The sequence below is a fragment of the Periplaneta americana genome, chromosome 7 (genome assembly GCF_040183065.1).
Source record: "Periplaneta americana isolate PAMFEO1 chromosome 7, P.americana_PAMFEO1_priV1, whole genome shotgun sequence".
NCBI lineage: Eukaryota > Metazoa > Arthropoda > Insecta > Blattodea > Blattidae > Periplaneta > Periplaneta americana.
In genome coordinates, this window is record NC_091123.1 from 29,186,971 (window position 1) to 29,208,337 (window position 21,367).

The 21,367-nt window shown below is 35.6% G+C and overlaps 1 protein-coding gene across 1 annotated transcript in view; it reads left to right on the plus strand.

The window, feature by feature from the left end:
• The window catches only part of LOC138702660 (uncharacterized), a 552,147-nt gene that overhangs the window by 515,824 nt on the left and 14,956 nt on the right, over window positions 1–21,367 (plus strand). Inside the window, exon 8 of the mRNA XM_069829987.1 lies at window positions 7,025–7,202. Coding sequence (XP_069686088.1) covers window positions 7,025–7,202 — 178 coding nt within the window. The remainder of the gene's footprint in view (window positions 1–7,024; window positions 7,203–21,367) is intronic.

The following is a 21,367-nucleotide window of genomic DNA, read 5'->3' on the forward strand; positions in this document are numbered from 1 at the left end:
CCCTTCTCGAAGTTGACTGTGCACCCGAAATTGTACACCAACCATACGTGCGCTACACCTCTCCCACCTGGTACAACTAGTCACGTAGTGGAGATGTGCCTCACATGCTTTTATAGTTTTAAGTCAAATTAACTAAATCCTTCACTCTGGTGTTTGTCCATGTATTTTCTCCTCTAAACAGAATACAGAAAGCGTTTTCACGAGCGCAGCAGAAAACCAGTCGTTTCCATTACACATTTCGGTATTAAAATGACTGGTAGGCTACATGATTTCCTCGACTTTTTCCAAAAATTGCAATATTTAAATTTTGTGTAGGATGTCTTAATTTCTTAAGTTAACATGCAATTTCACTTTTAATTTCGAAAAGGGTTGGTCGATTAGGTTTTCATTTCATTCATTTTTAATATAAAATATTTCCTTAGACACACTGACTAATCATATGACACCACCCACAGTATATAACACACTGGAACAGTAATGATATACAGTAGTCCAGAAGCCTATGTCATGGATAAATATATAATAGGATGCGAAACTGCGGTCAGCACCATCTGGATTTGGGGGTTTGAAATAAGGTGATCAGCGCCCAACGTCGTAGGTGGTGAATATTAGAACTACGTGTTGGGTACATTACCGGGAGTTCTCTATTTATCCGTTCGAGATATTGCTGTACGGGAGAGTCGAAGATGAAGATGGCGGACTGAAACTTGCTAATAAGTGAACATAAAGTGATACGGGTGTGTGTATAAGCAGTTTATGTTAAACAGTGATGTTTATGGACGTTGTAAATATAGTGTTGTTGAATGTATTGTAAAGTAATAGTAATATAATAAATTGAACTATCTAAGTAGTTCTTGCAGACTTTTCCATACCAAAAGAATACAATCCCAATTATCTAACCTTTTGCTTTATTTTTTGTCTCTGTCTGGTTATATTTTAATCGGGTAGTGTAAAACACATCGTCTCTTTTATCTTCCTGTTGGCTCCGGTAAGAATTTTCAGTAGAATATGCTGTGATTAATAAAACCGTAAATATGTTATTTTAAATTGGGTTAGTTTTGAATATCGATGAGGGTGGGAGGGAATACTTTCTGCACAGTTTAACATTTTCGTCACCAGGTGCGCTGCTAAATGCATGGAGTAATTACTCTTTTCGCCACTTGGTGCGCTGCTAGATGTAATAACGCTCCTCCCAGAAATAGATGGCAGCAAGATCAATTTCTACAACAGCGCCTCTAGTATGTGTTACGAGAAACTCATTGAGTTTCGCATCCTATTATATATTTATCCATGCCTATGTGTTCTAACGCAGGTCATAAAGAGATGAAGATGTTCGCGGTTCTTTTGTATATTCGGAGAGAGTTGCTTCGGTTGCAGCTCTAATGCAGTCTTACGGGACGTGAAGAAAACCAGTTTTCTGCTGCCGACAACCTACGTTGAGCTTCAGGAGCTGCCGATTACAGATCCGAAATGTACACTACAGCTAAAATTCTCGAGCAGTTCAAGGCTCCTACAGACAGTAAAATCTCGAATCGAAGGAGAATGAATTGGAAATATAAATGAAACAATGAACTAGATTACGTAAAAGCACGTTTTACATTTTTAATTTTTTCAGGTCCATTTAAATGGCGGTTCTGCAGCTCTGCAGTTCTTATTGTAGAGCCGCCCCTGATACAAAGGTAGCTGTTATCCAAGTTTTTAAGTCCAGCATAAGCAATAAATAATTTGCCAACGTTGTTTAATAAGATCCTAAATCACTGAAGATGACAATGGCTAATCAAGTTTGCACTGCTTGGTAACTTCTGTTTTCCTAGCACCTGAATATTCCAGGCAGAAGTCTTATTCAGCTTCTCCTGCTTTCCTAGTTCTTAGGGTTATTGCAGTGGCCCAGTGGATCGTTCGTAACTATTATAAATGTTACCCCATCTCGCAGTGAATCAAAAACTACAGCTTCAACTGCAGCAAACTTCCAGATTTATCGGTGCTTAAGCGAAGTCAGTTCTTCACATTTACTGAGATGGAAATCAGATAAAGATTCCACCTCATCTCGAGGGCTCCAAGACCCTGAACGCGTCTTACGTGTTGTCGACTTCGAACTGAGTGGATTAGCTGTAACGACGTCATATTTTGGAATGTTAAGATATCTCGTTTATAAATAAAGAATGACTATATTAATATTAATAATAATAATAATAATAATAATAATAATAATAATAATAATTTTTATTTATTTTTATTTAATAATATTTATTGTGCTGTACAACAGCCTGGGGCCAATAACAGTTCAGCACAAGATTTACAGTGTACAAGGAATAACAAAAACAGTACACACAAATAATTATTAAATTAGAGACAAATACAAAAAACAGTAATGACAAAATGAATAGATAACTACAAAAATATATGATACAGAAAAGCTAAAAACAACACAAACGAATGAAATTGAAATGAATATGCTTAATACAGGGACATCATTTTATTTTTACTTCAATTTTTATTGTACCTGAGTTTTTGAATGTACTTCACTCCCACCCCTTCTACTAATGAAGTTCCTCCACACAGATTCAAGACACATAGCGTAAACAGCACTGAGTTAGCGAGTATAGTACGTTCCAGAAATATGTTCGTGTTTTCCAGTGACGAAAGAGCTTTCAATATTGAATCATATTTTCGCACAGGTACTATCCGTTTGCCTACGTCGCAACCAGATTTCCCCCACCTGTTTCTGTTGGCCTCTCTGTAAAAGCTGGGCTGTCTTAGCTCTTTTCTGAAAACATTAATTTCTGTTAGGAATTGGACGTTTACGTAATATTATACAACTGTTTAAAATAACTTAAATAAAAGGGCCTCGTTAAGTAATTAACTATCACGTGATTTCCTCCCTTTCTACGATCTTGCGGCATAACCACTTGGACGGACAATAGATAGCATGTCTGAGTAATTTTATATTTTCGGGTCGGGCAGAAGTGAAGATTGAATTTACAGTACGTAAGGTACTCTTTTATAGAGTAGGTACAGAATTATTTCAACATGAGTTACTAGTACGAAGGCCGAAACTGACAATTGGAATTAGATGCAGTAATCTATAGTGCGATAATATGCACAAAAGAACTGAAGCCTGTATCGAAATGAACGGCCACCATTTTCAAAAATGTGTTTAAATATTCATATTAAGAGTATTTTTCAATTTAACTTCATTCTCTATATCGTACGCTAATGTGCTGCAGACAGTGTATAATATACACTGCATAATGAATGGATAGCTCAGTCCGAATGGATAGCTCAGTTCGTAGTAAAAACACTTATTGTCAATACTGTACTATATTTTGATTAAACAAAAACGTAATGAAAATTATCGAACTCAAAATCGCGATATTTCCTAGTTTACGTAAATGGATGAACTACTTTTCTTCCCTCCTATACCTAGCAGAGTGATTTGTTTGTGTTTTACGCCAGTATCATCGAACTACAGTTATGGAAGGGGGTAGCAAACTGTATTTCCGGTTCTCTAAATGTATAGCCAGGTTAATATTAAAAATGTTAATAAAAATAAAATGATGTTTCTGTATAAGAATAGCAAAACAACAAACTATACATTAAACGGATCTGAATTAATATAATGTAAATTGCCAGCTTTCATGCATCTGACAACTGGAGAGAGAGATTTAGGCTTATAGGTATAAAAAAAATTCTTGAAATCTTAAAGCATTCGAAGGGGCCCGAAGGTAGATATTGTATATGAAGGATTCACAGTCAATATCACCCTTTAAGGCCTTACATAAGAATAAGTAGTCAAGTTCAAGAAGTTTGGCATAAAGACATAAATAATAATGATAATAATGATGATGATAATAATAATAATAATAATAATAATAATAATATTAATAATAATAATGATAATAACAATAATAGTAATAATAATAATAACAAATTCAAGATCGACCCGGAAAAAGGATGTAACATCAGATCCTGGAAATATGTCATATAGGTGGAAAAAGTAATTTTAAAGCATTTATTCATTCATTAGTAGTGCTCTATTCAAGGGCAGATCTTTCACTGCAAATCCAGCATTCTCCAGTTTTTTCCATTTTCTGCCTTCCTCTTAGTCTCCGCGTATGATCCATATAATTATCCTAAAATCGTCTACTACTTGATATTTTCTTCTGTTCCGAACTCTTCTCCCGTTCTCCATTCCTTCCAGTGCATCCTTGAGTAGGAAGTTTCTTCTCAGACAGTGACACAGCTAATTACTTCTTGTCTTCCTGATCAGTTTCAGCATTGTTCTTTCTTCATCCACTCTTTCCAACACAGCTTCGCTTCTTATTCTGTCCATTTCACATGCTCCATCCTTCTCCATATCCACATTTCAAATGTTTCTATTCGCTTCTCTTCACTTCGTCGTAATGTCCATGTTTCTGCTCCATATAATGCTGCACTTCACACAGAGCACTTCACTAGTCTCTTCCTTAGTTCTTTCTCCTTAGAAGAAGCTACTTTTTCTATTACAAGCTTCCTTTGCCATTCCTATTCTCCTTTTGATTTCCTGGCAGCAGCTCATGTTACTGCTTATAGTAAGCTACGCTCCAAGTATTTGAAGCTGTCCACTTGCTCTTTTTCCTCATTTAGAATTCGCAAGTTTACCTTCTTTACTTTCATTCCTATGACCATGGTCTTCGTCTTGTTTCCATTTATCTTCATCCAATAATGCTCACAGATGACATTTAGCTCCAGTAACATACCTTAAGTATCACCTCCTCTTCTGGTAACAACGCCATATCATCAGCAAATCGTATGCGCTTATTCTTCTTCCTTCTTCTATAACTCCTCCCATGTTCCGAAAAAAGTTCTTCACTAAATCCTCCAAGTATGAGGGGCAGTCAAATGAAAACGGGTCACTATGCGTATATCTCACGGCGAGCAAGTTGGTACCACTGGAATTTGATTGCTGAACTAACATCTGGTGGCGACTCGCGAAAGCACAGTTACAACCTCTGCTTACACACTAGTCGTTCATTTATTGTGCTGGAAGTGAGATTAGGGATAGATGTGTTCGCCCAACATCACTAATGGAGACAGGTAAAGAAGAACAGCGAGGTGTAGGAAGACGAGCATTTGAAAGAAACTATGAATACAGGTGCCAGATTATGAAAATAACAATATATTTTAACGTTCACAAAGCATATAAATATCCGTTTCTAAAATAAACAGACCAGAGATTTGGAAAGAGAGCGAAAAATACTCGATAAAAAGTGGTGTATGTCCGTCTTCGATACTAAATTCCTCATTTTTTACTCAGTCATAATTCTAAACCAATATACAAGGTGGGTCAAAAGTCGCTTTCCCCAATATTCGGTCTTACTGTACACATATACAGATGTCATAACTTGAATAAACTAATGGCTGGTGTAGACTAATAAGTGGTGGGTTGACAACCATGTTCGTGCGTCAACTGTTTTTCAGATGTCATGTCTTGAAGACAGCTCTCGTTTTGCCGAAATACAGTTAATATGACAATATGGATCACCACCTCATTTTGAAGTAGGAGTGAGGGACTTCTCGAACTAGCAATTCCTTGAATGGATTGGCCGTCGTGGCACAACAAAATGGCCACCCAGATCATGCGACCTGACGCCATGTGATTTTTCGCTGTGTGGTATCTGAAAATTATGTTTCTGCTCAGAAACCGCAGGATCTGCATCAGTTGCGACAGATGATCGAACAGTCATTCATGAAAATCGATTAAAGTTGTGAGTTATGTTCTGTCATCTGTAAACCAGTGTCTAAAAGTTGTGAATTGTAAACAGGATCTCTATTTTGAACAAAATCTGTAAAGGAATGTGTAATCAAATGTAAATTGAATGTAATTAAATGTAAGGAAATGTTTGGGGAAAGCGACTTTTAATCCACCCTGTAGATACTCAAACACCTGCTGTTATGCTCGAAGATTTCTAGTTTTAGATCTTGTAATATTTGGCTGAGATACAGTCCGAATATTCAGTAATTTTAACAAACGGGTTCCCTTAAACAGCTGTAATGAATGAATGAATGTATGTGTATATTTGTCTTCAAGCAATATACTTTTTGGTGAGGCGGCACTTCACATTATTAGTATACAGTGCCGTCTCCCCGTTTTACAACGCCTCTCGTACAAGTCAATTAGGACATTACTTATTTTTAATTTACTATTGCAATTCTTCCTCTAGTCTTTTCTTGTCTGTCATAATTCTTCCACTACTTTACTCCTAACCCATTATTATACCAAAAATACTATACTTCTAATTTTTTATCCCCCTCCTGTATGACACATTTCCCCTCACTTTACAGCTCTTAACTATTTCCACTTTTCACTGCTAACTTTTCCACATTGCTACTTTATTTAGGTCTTAGTTTTCTTTTCACACGATTTATTTCCCCGCCACACATTTCCATACGTCATACTGTTTTTCACCTCGTTTTCCCCTCTTCCTTCATCACTGCTCCCTGAACTACCTCCTACTTGCGTTACTCTACTTCTCGTCAGCCTCGATTTAGATCTTAGTTCCTTCACCCGTTTCGGAATTGCTCCCATCTGATGTCCACTATTTCCATTCGCTTGCACTGAGATCTTGTTCTGCTGTGCTTGCTGTATTTCAGTTCGCGTCACTCTTGTTTCTTCTTCAGATGATGTCACTGCCTGCTTTCTGGAAAATTTCGCTGAACTTAACACGTTTGAATTTGCCTCGCGTACTCTCTCCACACTTGTGTCACTAACCTCGCCTTTAGATACGATATTCTTGATTTTTTCTTAAAAATTTTTTTGTTCCTTCGTTTTCATCTGAGCTTACAATCGGTTCCTTTAACGTTACTAGACACTCCTCTATACTAAAAACCAAATTATTTATCTTAATTTTGTCCTTGATAAGTTTCGCGAATTGTCCATTTCTTCGCGCTGCTTTGAGAAAAGGGATTAAAACTCTTCTACTTCTCACTTCGTAGCTTCAGTAAACAGTAATAATAATACTGTAATTGGTCCTGTGTTTTACAGGTTTGGTTCCAGAACCGAAGGGCGAAGTGGCGCAAAACCGAGAAGTGCTGGGGCCGGAGCACGATAATGGCGGAGTACGGGCTGTACGGCGCAATGGTGCGCCATTCCCTACCACTCCCCGAGACGATCCTCAAGAGCGCCAAGGAGAGTAACGAGTGCGTGGCCCCCTGGCTCCTAGGTAGGGAAACACCCTCATCATGAACGTGTGTGTGCCTCATGCAGTGAGTATTAGCCACGACAACCACCGGGCGACTCGCCGCGCTTCACGTAAGGCACTCGGCGTACGACTGTCCAGAACGCACTTAACAGGCGCGGTCAAACAAGTAGGCCTAGTCCTAGCCATTCGTGTTAAATGGTACACGAAGTCAAACGAAACAAAACACAACAATTATACGTCAACATATTCAAGCACTGAACTTTGAGCCCGTTGCGACTCAAATTGCTCAAACCATCTCTTCTTTGGTCGTCCCACGTTTCTTTCCTCTTTTCGTACATAATTGGCATTTATTTCAGATATATCCATCCACTCTTTGTATGTACTAAATTAGTTATTCATTTATGTAATCCTATTTTCTCACTAAGCACATTTCAAATTGAATTGGTAGGACTATTTTTTTTATTTGTTCACGTAAGGCACTCGTCGTACGATTGTTCGCAAGACACTTAACAAGTACATTCATATAGCAAGACTTTCGCTTTAAAATAGGTCATTTAGTAAAACAATATAGGCCTATGCAGGAAATAGTAATATGCGTTACAAGAGCGGTATGTTGAAGTTTTCATGTTCGAGGAAAAGTTTGAAAAAGCGAAACGTAGTTGAGCTTTTTTAATTTCCGAGAATTGAAAGAAAACATACCGCTCGTGTATCGTACATTATTTTGTGCGAAGATCGTTTATTACATACCTGAAAGAGGAATTTCTAATTAGTTGCAATGAAATCTCCATCTTGGTTTCTGTTCAATGACGGCAATTTTGGAAAACAAAAATATCTATCTTCAACATTGTTGCTTTAAAATATTTTCTGTGTTTACTATACTCCAGCAGGCCGTGATATACGTCTGTCTTTTTTTCCCCCAGTTTATAAATGCAAACTTAAAACAAACGGCTTCCTTAATGTCACATGCATCACGAAATGCAGTAACTTTAGTGGAGTTGTAGAGCTTACTTAATTTTTGCAAATATTTAAAAACAATAATTAACAGTCAAATTTAGGTGAAATTGCAGTGGTAAGTTTCCAATTTACAATTATTACTATATTGAACGTCTCTAAAAGTAATATGTTAAAAGCCTAAAGCAGTAAAATCAATATGTCACTTAAGCGGTAAGAAGAGGGAAATTGTTATGTGTGTTCGGTTGGGAATACTGAATGTGGAATTTTAGACTTACCGCGGGTTGGTTTTGTGCGGAAACCAAGCAAATACGCACGACCTCGCACAAAAGAACTTTATCATTTTCAAACATAACTAGCAACGAACTGTTTCATTACATCACAAATGCGTGTTTTCAATAAAATACTGAGCAAATCTAAAGAAAAAGAATAGCACAAAATATTACTCGTTGCACGAATGATAGTCGATTTCGAGAGAGGCATTGGCGCTGCGTTACCTATCTCCTACGCAGCGTTTATGCTTTAGTTCGCCTACTGGCCGCCGGCAATCATTCGTGCAACGAGTAATACCATTGTTGTAAAAGAGTACAAGAAATAATCACCATCTTATGAATAACATGTCTAAGTTATACCTGCTTACGATATTTTGAGAGCTGGGATATGAGGAGACCGAGAATTTGCGTGAAAATGCATCTTTTATTTCTACAAGTATGCACAGATTATATCTTTGAGTTCCATAAAAAAAAAAGAATAATAATCCAATAAGACCAATTGTACTTTGCATATTTTGCATATTTAAACAGTTTTTTAAATGCGTATTTTAATAATTTGATTTAATATTGCATATAATTGCCTATTTTGCCATTTTTTACATTTTCCATACATTTTTACGGTAAAATTTAAAAAAAGTTCCCTGAAGTTCACTATCATGGCTTTCTTCATAAATGAAATAAAATTGGAGGTCCATCTCATAGATTTACACCTTTAAAGTGTTCTCTTCCCCATTGTGGGAATCCGGAACAAATTACTGGTTAGCTAATTCTCGCCGCACCAATTTACCTACTTTGAAGACAAAAATATTTGCAGGAAACGTCTAGATTGAAAATGCGTTATGTCTCTGCTATAGGTTATTTTTTATTAGGGCTCTATATAAATAGAACAACGCGTTTTCAATGATACTCTCTAATTGGTTCGCATCAACTCTAATTCCATATAGAGCCTCAAACTCGGTAACAATGTAGGAAAGCATGGAACTTTTATATGAACTTATGTTTTTTAAATTACCTATAAGGCAGAAAGAATGTCATAATGATGTGTATATGAAAGGTGCATAAAGAAGGGCAAAGAAGCAAAACTTTCCCAATAAAGGTACATGAAAATGAGAATAATGTAAGTCGAGCTTATACCTAAATCGTATGTTGGATCATTTTACTATTAACATACCTAATGAAAAAATTATCTCCTGCCGCACAGCGACAACTTTGGCTATCGGCGGCGAGCTTCCATACGCTGTTTACGGAGACAGCGCAGTAACGGTGATTCGACAAACCATAAACTATTAACGGGACACTCAACTATATTTTGGAACTCTTTTCCTATTTGACCAATCTTTTTCAAATTTGGAGAAAAAAGTTTAATATACACATGGAAAGTAACATGCAAAATCTCAGCTCATTAGATCCAATACTTTTCAAAATAAAAAATATTTCAATTTTTAATCAATCATTAATTGAAATACCACTTTCAATTATCATTTTTTATTTTTTGGCTTTGTGCATTTGACTGTGACTTCTCAATGAATAGGGGAAGAATTCTGCATATTGATTTAGTTCTGTCACGTAAATTAGTGTAGAAATTTAATTTTTCATTTCTATGACACTTTTTCTCCCCTCAATACCAATTTTTTTAATAATCTTAACATGTGCGGAATATAGGAACAAATTTTTTAACCACAATATTTTGATCTTGTCCAGTGATTAAGGAGACACTCAACTTAAAAATTGGAGAAAAAGTGTCATAGAAATGAAAAATTAAATTTCTACACTAATTTACGTGACAGAACTAAATTAATAAGCAGAATTCTTCCCCTATTCATTGAGAAGTCACATTCAAATGCACAAAGCCAAAAAATAAAAAAAAATGATAATTAAAAGTGATATTTCAATTAATGATTGATTAAAAATTGAAATATTTTTTATTTTGAAAAGTATTGGATCTAATGAGCTGAGATTTTGCATGTTACTTTCCATGTGTATATTAAACTTTTTCTCCAAATTTTGAAAAAGATTGGTCAAATAGGAAAAAAGTTCCAAAATATAGTTGAGTGTCCCCTTAATGTAAAGTATTACTACACATAAGTTAAAACGTCATTTACTAAACACATTAAGAATAGAGATTTTTGAACTGTCTGTGGTGTTGCCTGCTGGAAACTTGAATTTTCAGCAAGCCTTAGCTGGAATGGGTTTAGGCTGAGCTTAGGATCAGGGTAGTAATTCTCTTAGAAAATGTACGTACCGTAAAGTGGGGATATTTCGGACGCAGGGGTAACATCAGACGGTAATTCAATTTATCATATTTTATGTTAGTAACACCAGTTCTTAGCATCTTTTCCGCGCTTTTTACTATGTTCGTATGCTTCTGCACATTTTTAAAGACCCATTGGTGAACTGGTGTTACCAACATAAAATATGATAAATTGAATTACCGTCTGATGTTACCCCTGCGTCCGAAATATCCCCACTTTACGGTAGTTCTAGAGTTCGCCCTCTCCGTTCAGAATAATTTCTTTCTTCCACGTATTTATACCAGTTCGTTAGATTGTTCCACGTACAGCAACGTTAATTTGTTCCTTATGTAGCAGAGTACATTTGTACCTTATGCATAACTTGTGCTTTATATGAGCCGTTCAGAGCAAAAGTGGTGTAAGGTAAAAATGGATAATGAGGGTTAAAGTAAACATTCTGTAAAATACAGCACAAAGTAACAATTAATATTCAGTTTATTTAAACTACTAGTAGTCAGTGAATAGATAGAAGACCATATTAATTGCTACTTTGCGCTGTATTTTACAGAATTTTTACTTTAAACCTCATTACCCAATTTTGACTTACACCGCTTTTGCTTTGAACGGCTCATATAGGAACGTTAATTTGTTCCTTATGTAGGAACGTTAATTTTTTCCGCATGTAGCAAAAGTTAATTTATCCCTTATGTATGAAAGTTAATTTGTTCCTTATGTAGAAACATTAATTTGTCCCTTATGTAGGAACCTTAATTTTTTCCTTACGTAGCAAAGTTAATTTGTTCCGTATGTAGGAAAGTTAATTGTTCCGTATGCAGCAAAAGTTAATTTGTTCCTTATGTAAAAACGTTAATTTATTCCACATGTAGGAACGTTAATTTGTTCCTTATGTAGCAAAATTATTTTTTTCCGAAGCCTATGTAGCAAACTTAATTTGTTCCTTATGTAGGAACGTTGATTTGTTCCTTATGTAGGAACGGTAATTTCTTCCTTATGTAGGAACGTTAATTTTTTCCGTATGTAGCAAAAGTTAATTTGTTCCTTATGTACGAAAGTTAATTTGTTCCTTATGTACGAAAGTTAATTTGTTTCTTATGTAAAAACGTTAATGTGTACCGCATGTAGGAACGTTAATTTGTTCCTTATGTAGCAAAGTTAATTTGTTCCGTGTGTAGCAAAGTTAATTTGTTCCGTGTGTAGCAAAGTTAATTGTTCCGTATGTAGCAAAGTTAATTTGTTCCTTATCTAGGAACGTTGATTTGTTCCTTATATAGGAACGTTAATTTGTTCCTTATGTAACAAAGTTAATTTCTTTCTTATGTAGGAACGTTAATTTTTTCCATATGTAGCAAAAGTTAATTTGTTCCTTATGTACGAAAGTTATTTGTTCCTTATGACGAAAGTTAATTTGTTCCTTATGTACGAAAGTTAATTTGTTTCTTATGTAAAAACGTTAATGTGTACCGCATGGAGGAACGTTAATTTGTTCCTTATGTAGCAAAGTTAATTTGATCCGTGTGTAGCAAAGTTAATTTGTTCCTTATGTAGCAAAGTTAATTTGTTCCGTATGTAGCAAAGTTAATTTGTTCCTTATGTAGGAACGTTAATTTGTTCCTTATGTAGCAAAGTTAATTTGATCCGTGTGTAGCAAAGTTAATTTGTTCCGTATGTAGCAAAGTTAATTTGTTCCTTATAGTAGGAACGTTAATTTGTTCCTTATGTAGCAAAGTTAATTTGATCCGTGTGTAGCAAAGTTAATTTGTCCCGTATGTAGCAAAGTTAATTTGATCCATATGTAGGAACATTAATTTGTTTCTTATGAAGGAATGTTAATTTTTCTCGTATGTAGCAAATTTTTTTCCATATGTATGTAGCAACGTTAGTTTGTTTCGTATGTAACGATGTCATTTTGTTCTGTATCTAACAGCGTTAATTAAATTGTTGCATATGTGAAAATGTCAATTTACTTGTATACCTATGGAACACTAGTTTGTTTCGTACATTGGAACGTTAATTTGTTCAGCGACGTCAGTGTGTTTCGTTTGTAGCGACATTATTTAGTTCTGTACGTAACAACGTTAAAAGCCACAGGCTTAGCTCAGCCGACTAAGGCGCTTGCCCTTCGATCCGAAGTTGCGCTCGGGCGTGGGTTCGATTTCCGCTTGGGCTGATTACCTGGTTGAGTTTTTCCGAGCTGTTCCCCAACCGTAAAACGAATGTCACGTTATCTATGGCGAATCCTTGGCCTCATCTCGCTATCACCAATCCCATCGATGCTAAATAACCTAGTAGTTAATACAGCGTCGTTAAATAACAAAGTAAGAAAACAACGTTAAAATATTCCTATGTGGCAATGTCAGTTTGTTCCGTGTATAACAACGTTAGTTTCTTTCATATAGAGCAACGTTAATTTTTCCGTATGTACCAAAGTTATTTCTTTTGTATGTGTCAAAGTTAGTTTGTCCAGTATGTAGTAATGTTAATTTGTTTCGCAGATAGTAATGCCAATTTGATCCATATACAACGTATAACAACGGTCATTTGTTCCGTATGTAGAATTTTTTTTTTTTGGTAGTAACGTCAGTTAGTCCCACTTGTCGCAATGTTTATTTGTTCCGTTCGTAGGAAGTTACTAAGTTACTTCATTTCTCTTGTCGGAATGCTAATACATTATGTTTATCGAAATGTTACTCGGCCCCAATGTTTTTCTTAATACGCATTTCAAATTATAATGTCCAGTTCTAACATATAAGCCAATATTTAGAAACGCCTCAACATATTAAAAAATATATTACCAAATTATGAACCACTTCTAACGCCTTGATTTTAAAAATTTTATCCCTAGTATGATGTATGTAAGCTAAAGCGGTTGTACGTGAAGTGCCTTACGTGAAGAAGAGTAGTGAGTCGACTCCACAGTGCGTTCGATTCACTTTTTCTTAAATACAAAACGAAACTCCGTAATGAACGTAGCAATTCGAGGCTTGGAGATAATACAAATATATTGTTTTCCTACATATGAGGCCAACCGCTACAAAAATTAAAACAAGCAAATTAACACAGAATAGATTTCCGCTTAATATCTGTGCTTAATATTAGTTCTAAAATACGCGTGGTAAAATAAAGTGATGTATTTTATGTAGCCTATAATAAAATTCTTAGCAATACTTATTTTGAAAGAATAGTAAAGTTAAAAGAAAAGGTTAGAATTCCTGACTAAATTTACCTCGTCCATGAAGTTCCATATTTCGCGGTTATAATTCTACAGATTAGACTCTAGTACACTGGTTACGGACACAGAAGTAATAGTATTTCGACGTACTACAAACTATTAATGTAAAATATTACTAAACGTTATTAAATATAAGCTAAAATATAGGTGGAAATGATTTTCAGTCTCATTTCCTGTGATTTATCGGAGAGAGAGAGAGCTTACTTCTGCCTTGTTCTAATAAGATCCTGAGACTGCATATACAGGGTGTATCTTAAGTAGACTGACATACTTTGGGATCAGATGGAGACCTTTTAGACACTTTTTGGTAAGAAACGCATGGGCGCTGACTGCTCGTTTTCGTGTGACGTACACTTTGAAAGTCAGGCATCGTGCTCCCTCCCCTCTGCCTTAGTATCACACTTCCACAGAATTTGTTGACCTAAACATATTAAAGTTTAGATCAACTATTGACCAGATATTTTGTATTCAACAGATACTGGAGAAAAAAAGGGGAGTATAAGGGTACAGTGCATCAGTTATTCATAGATTTCAAAAAGGCATATGACTCGGTTAAGAGAGAATTTTTATATGATATTCTTATTGAATTTGGTATTCCCAAGAAACTAGTTCGAGTAATTAAAATGTGTCTCAGTGAAACGTACAGCAGAGTCCGTATAGGTCAGTTTCTGTCAGATGCGTTTCCAATTCACTGTGGGCTAAAGCAAGGAGATGCACTATCACCTTTGCTTCTTAACTTTGCTCTAGAATATGCCATTAGGAAAGTCCAGGATAACAGAGAGGATTTGGAATTGAACGGATTACATCAGCTGCTTGTCTATGAGGATGACGTGAATATGTTAGGAGAAAATCCACAAACGATTAGGGAAAACACGGGAATTTCACTGGAAGCAAGTAAAGAGATAGGTTTGGAAGTAAATTCCGAAAAGACAAAGTATATTATTATGTCTCGTGACCAGAATATTGTACGAAATGGAAATATAAAAATTGGAAATTTATCTTTTGAAGAGGTGGAGAAGTTCAAATATCTGGGAGCAACAGTAACAAATATAAATGATACTCGGGAGGAAATTAAACACAGAATAAATATTGGAAATGCCTGTTATTATTCAGTTGAGAAACTTTTATCATCCAGTCTGCTGTCAAAAAATCTGAAAGTTAGAATTTATAAAACAGTTATATTACCGGTTGTTCTTTATGGTTGTGAAACTTGGACTCTCACTTTGAGAGAGGAACATAGGTTAAGGGTGTTTGAGAATAAGGTGCTTAGGAAAATATTTGGGGCTAAGAGGGATGAAGTTACAGGAGAATGGAGAAAGTTACACAATTCAGAACTGCACGCATTGTATTCTTCACCTGACATAATTAGGAACATAAAATCCAGACGTTTGAGATGGGCATGGCATGTAGCACGTATGGGCGAATCCAGAAATGCATATAGAGTGTTAGTTGGGAGGCCGGAGGGAAAAAAACCTTTAGGGAGGCCGAGACGTAGATGGGAAGATAATATTAAAATTGATTTGACGGAGGTGGGATATGATGATAGAGAATGGATTAATCTTGCTCAGGATAGGGACCAATGGCGGGCTTATGTGAGGGCGGCAATGAACCTCCGGGTTCCTTAAAAGCTAGTAAGTAGGCTAAGTAAACATATTAAAGTACACCATAGAATGTTCCCGATGGACCGAGTTGGAGGATATACAAATGGCATAAGAAATAGCATCTGGTTCTGATCATGGGGCTCAAAGGATTTACTAGGAACTATTCCCAAACAGACGACTTCTTCACCACATTACATTTGCTGAAATGATAGACTATGCGATCGGATCTCATTAGTTTTCAAATATCTGATTACCTTAATCTCTATCCTCATTCATTGTAATAGTGAAACTTTATCACATTAAAACTGAGCTGTGGTATAACTCAGTAGGAGAAGATTGGACTGCAAATTGGGGGGTCTCCGGCTCGAACCCGGGTGCCCCCTAACTTTTTGTAATTGTATTTGATTTTTAATTGTTACATAAAGTCATCAATGAAAAGTTGTTGAAATAAATTAATTCATATACGTTCCTTAACCAAACACAAAGAAACTGTCATTTTAAAATTATTCCTGCAATTGTTTGAACTGCTATATTTATCGGTTGCGATTGCTGCCGTGTGATGTCAGATGGGAAACAATTGTCAACAGGTGCAAACAGTTGAAAATCAGTGTTAAAAATAGGCTACTTTTCGCACTCGTGTTGAAATTGTTTTTCCCCATTGTTGTGGTTTGTCGAATCACCGATACTGCGTTGTCCCTGTAATCAGCGTGTGAGAGCACGCACACCGATAATCAAAGTTGCCGCATTACGGGCGGGACATAATTTGCTCACCGGGAAAAATTTACAAGGTTTTTGTAAAAATAATGAAAATTAGTCTATTTGGCTTATAGAAATAATTAAATTACAAAAATAAGTCAAAACAAAATAAAATATACCTCATTATTTCCAATAATAGTACACTTGACGCACATGAGTAACTGTGCAGAAATGTTTGTCCTTCGTTATGGTCGTATATTTCTTTACTATATTACAATTAGGTACCAATTTTGCTAAAACTGACGTTCTAAACTTTAAGCATCAATAGAAAGTTTTAGGAGATGGGCAACGTCGACTAAAGAATTTGTGCCCAGTTTTTTTTATGTTTTGTGTAATTTGAAAAAATCAGTCGAACGCACTGTACTGTATTTTATGCATGTTGTCCATAGTTCATGAGAATATTGCTTAAGTATTTTAACGAAATATCTAATGAAAAGTAAACTTATTTGTATAACATTATTTTAACACCCAAAAATGTACATTCAAAAAAAATATATTAATCTATTAACCATTTCATATATTACCAACAATTTGTTCCTAACATTTGATGCCTATGAAATTTCATGTTAATATAACTATTTTTAAATGTTTCATTTTCATTTTAACTTCAGAAGTTATCTAGAGTCAACAAAATGTTGATATAGCAATGATAGAGTATATTATAATGTTAGGCCGTGTCCCAAAGTTCAAGTCCATACTACACTTTAGTGACTAGCAACTAGCTCTGATTAGCAAACTACATACTAGGGGGCTTTGGACATGTATGCTTGAATCACGGCCTTCTTCACAGACTATTTTTTATAAAAACAATAACATCACGGTGCAGTACTGAGCCGTGTCTCAAAGCTCAAGTACAAACTACACACTAGTGACTAGCAACTAGGTGACTTGTAAACTACACACTAGGCAGCTTTGGAAATGTATGCTTGAAACATGGCCTTCTTCACAGTCTATTTTTTTTATAAAAACAGTAACATCACGGTACAGCACTGAGACCGTGTCTCAAAGCTCAAGTACAAACTACACACTAGTGACTAGCAACTAGGTGACTTGTAAACTACACACTAGGCAGCTTTGGAAATGTATGCTTGAAACATGGCCCTCTTCACAGTCTATTTTTCTAAAAACCATGACATTACTGTGTAGCACTGAATTAAGAAGGCAGTGTTCCAATGTATTTTCATTACGAGTTATGTGGAAAAGATAAGGGCTTAATATATTACAATAATGTTTAAAACATTGTACAGAAGGGTACTAACAATGTCAGTGTTCAAAGTTAACGTGTTATTCTACATTATATTTACATTATTTCACTTCCAAAGCATTTTCAGATTTCATAACCCCAATTGCTGTTGAGGTATCCATGTTTGTTTAGTGAACAAGTCAGCAATCAAGCAAGCATTTTCGTTCACTAGCTACTACGGACTTGATTGCTATGCACTATGTAGCTTTGGATCATAACTTCTGACGTCACATCCGGCTATTTAGTCAACAATCTAGTTCACTTCAGCTGAAAATGTAGCTTTGAGACACGGCCTTAATTGAGAAGGTAGTGTCCTAATGCAGTTTCATTATGAGTTAAGTGGTAAAGATAAGGGTCTAAAATATTACAGTATTTAAAAAAATGGGTACTAACAATGTCAATGTTGAAAGATAACGTGTTATTATACATTACAATTTCATTTCGAAAACATCTTCAGATTCCACAGTTTCAATTGCAGATGAGGAGGAATCCATGTTTATTTAGTAAACAAGTCATCAATCAAGCAAACATTTTCGTTTACTAGCTACTGTGGACTTGATTGCTATCCACTATGCAGCTTTGGATCATGACTTGTTACGTCACATCCGACTATTTAGTCAACTATCTAGTTCACTTCAACATTAAATGTAGCTTTGGGACACTACCTTAGTATAGCAAATATCGAAATACTCAGAGAAAACCCTCCTTTAGAGTTTATCTTCTCAATACCAATGTCCGAAGATCTGCAGGAGATCTAAGCCCAGATTCATTCGTAAGAATCAGTTAATTCACTGGACTAAGGATGGAATCTCTATTTAAAATGAAACATGAATAATTATTTCCATGACAACACTGGAATGCAGCCTATAATTATTTTTCAGAATCACATTTAATTGCCTTTATAAATATGAATAAATTATCCCCCATATGGAATGTATTAAAATATCAATGGACATGCTATGAGGGCAACCCGTCTAACAGGATGCTTGAATTGTATGATTTAGCACAATAAAAAAAAGTATTTTCAGAATAAAATGAGGACATAAATCATCCCTAATACACATTTTCATTAATTGTCCTGTAAAATTACAACGCATAAGAAAATTGAAATATTTATCTTCACCAAAATTTTCGAAGATGAAAATTTAAGAAAACGTGCCACAGGTTTTATGAAGTACTTTGAATTTGCGTGAAATGTCTTCATTCTTGGTATGTAATTCAGTTCACAGGTTTTAGGTCTTGTTAGTACCACAGACTGTCACACACATTACAAATGTAACCAAATTTATTGCTAATAAAATGTTTGTTAATAAATTACTAAAATGTACTCTATAATATTGTCTTTCCTTAACAATGACAGTTGATGTAGCTGCATTATTTAGTATTATGTTTTGTAAAACTGTTTGTCGCTCCATTTTACGTTGTCTGCACAATATTTTCTCTCTTTTTGGACCGTTTTATTGGTTTACCATTATCTTGCCTTTCTCGTTTGCGATAGGTTTAAGCACGCATGTATTCTACCAATATCATTCATTCATTCATTCATTCATTCATTCATTCATTCATTCATTCATTCATTTATTCATTCAGTGTTCTGCCCAAGTGCAAGTCTTTCACTTCAAATCCAGCTTTCTCCAATCTTTCAAATTTTCTACCTTCCTCTTTGTCTCCTCATATGATCCATATATCTTAATGTCGTCTATCATCTGATATCTTGTTCTACCCCGAACTCTTCTTCCGTTCACCATTCCTTCCAGTGCATTCTTCAGTATGCAGTTTTTCTCAGACAGTCACCCAATCAATTCCTTTTTCTCTTCCTGATAAGTTTCAGCATCATTCTTCCTTCACCCACTCTTTCAAACAGAGCTTCATTTCTTATTCTGTCTGTCCAGTTCACACGTTCCATTCTTCTCCCTATCTACATTTCAAATGCATCTATTCGCTTCTCCTCACTTCGTCGTAATGTACATGTTTCTGCTCCAGACAATGCTCCTTTTTCTATTAAAAGCTTCTTTTGCCATTGCTATCCTCCTATTGACTTCCTGGCAGCAGCTCATGTTACTGCTTATAGTACACCTCAAATATTTGAAGCTGTTCACTTGCTCTACTCTTTCATTTAGAATTCGCAAGTTTACCTTCATTATTTTTCTCCCTATTATCATGGTTTTCGTCTTATTTGCATTTATCTTCATCCCATACTGCTCACAGCTGTTATTTAGCTCCAGTAGCATATCCTTTAGTATCGTCTCCTCTTCTGCTAACAACGCCATATCATCAGCAAATCTTATGCACTTTATTCTTCTTCCTCCTACTATCACGCCTCCCATGTTCTGAAAACAATCCTTTACTAAATCCTCCAAGTAGACGTTGACCAGTGATGGATTTGCATAATAAAATAATTATTTACAGTAGACTATAATTTTATTTACACTATTTTGTTTATTAAAATTTCAGTCCAATAATGTATCACTATCATTACACAGTTCACATTAAAATTACAAATGTTTTCTCCATTTTATATTATTTTCAGGTCATAACATTTGTTTCTCCCCTTCTTTTAATATTTTCAAACAGCATGCACGTCACATTCTAAACAGAGAACTAGTATATAGAAAACTATTCGAATTAAGCTGTGCAAAGGCGTCCTGAAACCTGATAATGCCTGTACCAATTTTTGGATATATTTGAAAAATAGTGTACTCAACATAATTTATTAAAAACATGAATACTCCATTACGTAAATAAAGTTATTAAGGCGATATTTTATTTTGTATATTCAATTCTCTAATTAAAAAGCTACGGTGTTCAAAAATAGTGACTGGTAGTCTATTAACAGTGTAATTAATTTGTGATTGAGATATTTCAAATTTTATTTTAATTATATAAACAATATTTAAGTATTACGACATGAAGATGACAAAAAATAAGAAAAACGTTTTTCTTTGCAATGTGAATTATGTAATGATATTGATAAGCTATTGGACTGAAATTTTAATAAATATACACATAAGCATATATAAAATTATGCTTAGCAACTTATAGGAGAACAACGAAAATGAATATGTGACGCCTATATTAAATCGACACAAATACACGAGACCTTTCGTTTGGTGTCAAAATCAGGGCTCTAGCACATCGAAATCGCGAGGGCCTACTGACCGGAAATTTTCGCGCAAGTCCAAAATGGCCGTCAATCGCCGCGAGCCCGGCCAAGTTCATGCTCACATCGTAGTTGTATACCCGATCGAACGAGGCTATAATTATTTCAATGGTGCTTTTAGTCACGTAGTTACGATGTCGGAATGGATCACTCTGCAAACGTTACATCGTTGTATCCGTTCGGGTACCCATTTTTTTTGTACTTGGTTATTTAACGAGGCTTTATCAAATACTAGGTAATTTAGCGTCGATGGAATTGGTGACAGCGAGATGGTATTCGGAGAGATACCTGGCATTCGCCTTACGGTTTGAGAAAACCTCGGAAAAAATCCAACAAAGTAATCGACCCAATCGTGAATCGAACTAACGCCCGAGCGCAACTCCGGATCAGCAGGCAAACGCACTACTGGGTGTTCATTTCAAAGTGTGTCATGACGTCACTGTTGTTGGGTCACCGATTTGAAGCGAGTTTCAGCTTATATGTCAGAGAAGTTGCCTATTATTTAAGGCGTTCTTCAATCTGAACTTGAGAACGTGTACGGTATAACTTGAACGTCGTAGCAACAGATGGCGGTCTGTACGGTCTGTGTGCTACCATAACCTCTTTCGAACTGTGTTTTGCGCCGGCAAGTCGTACGCAGGGTATTTGTTTTCATCGGTTGCGTACGGTAACATTCCACAACACAAATCAAATGCTCCGTGTCCATGTTGACCGTCGAAGTT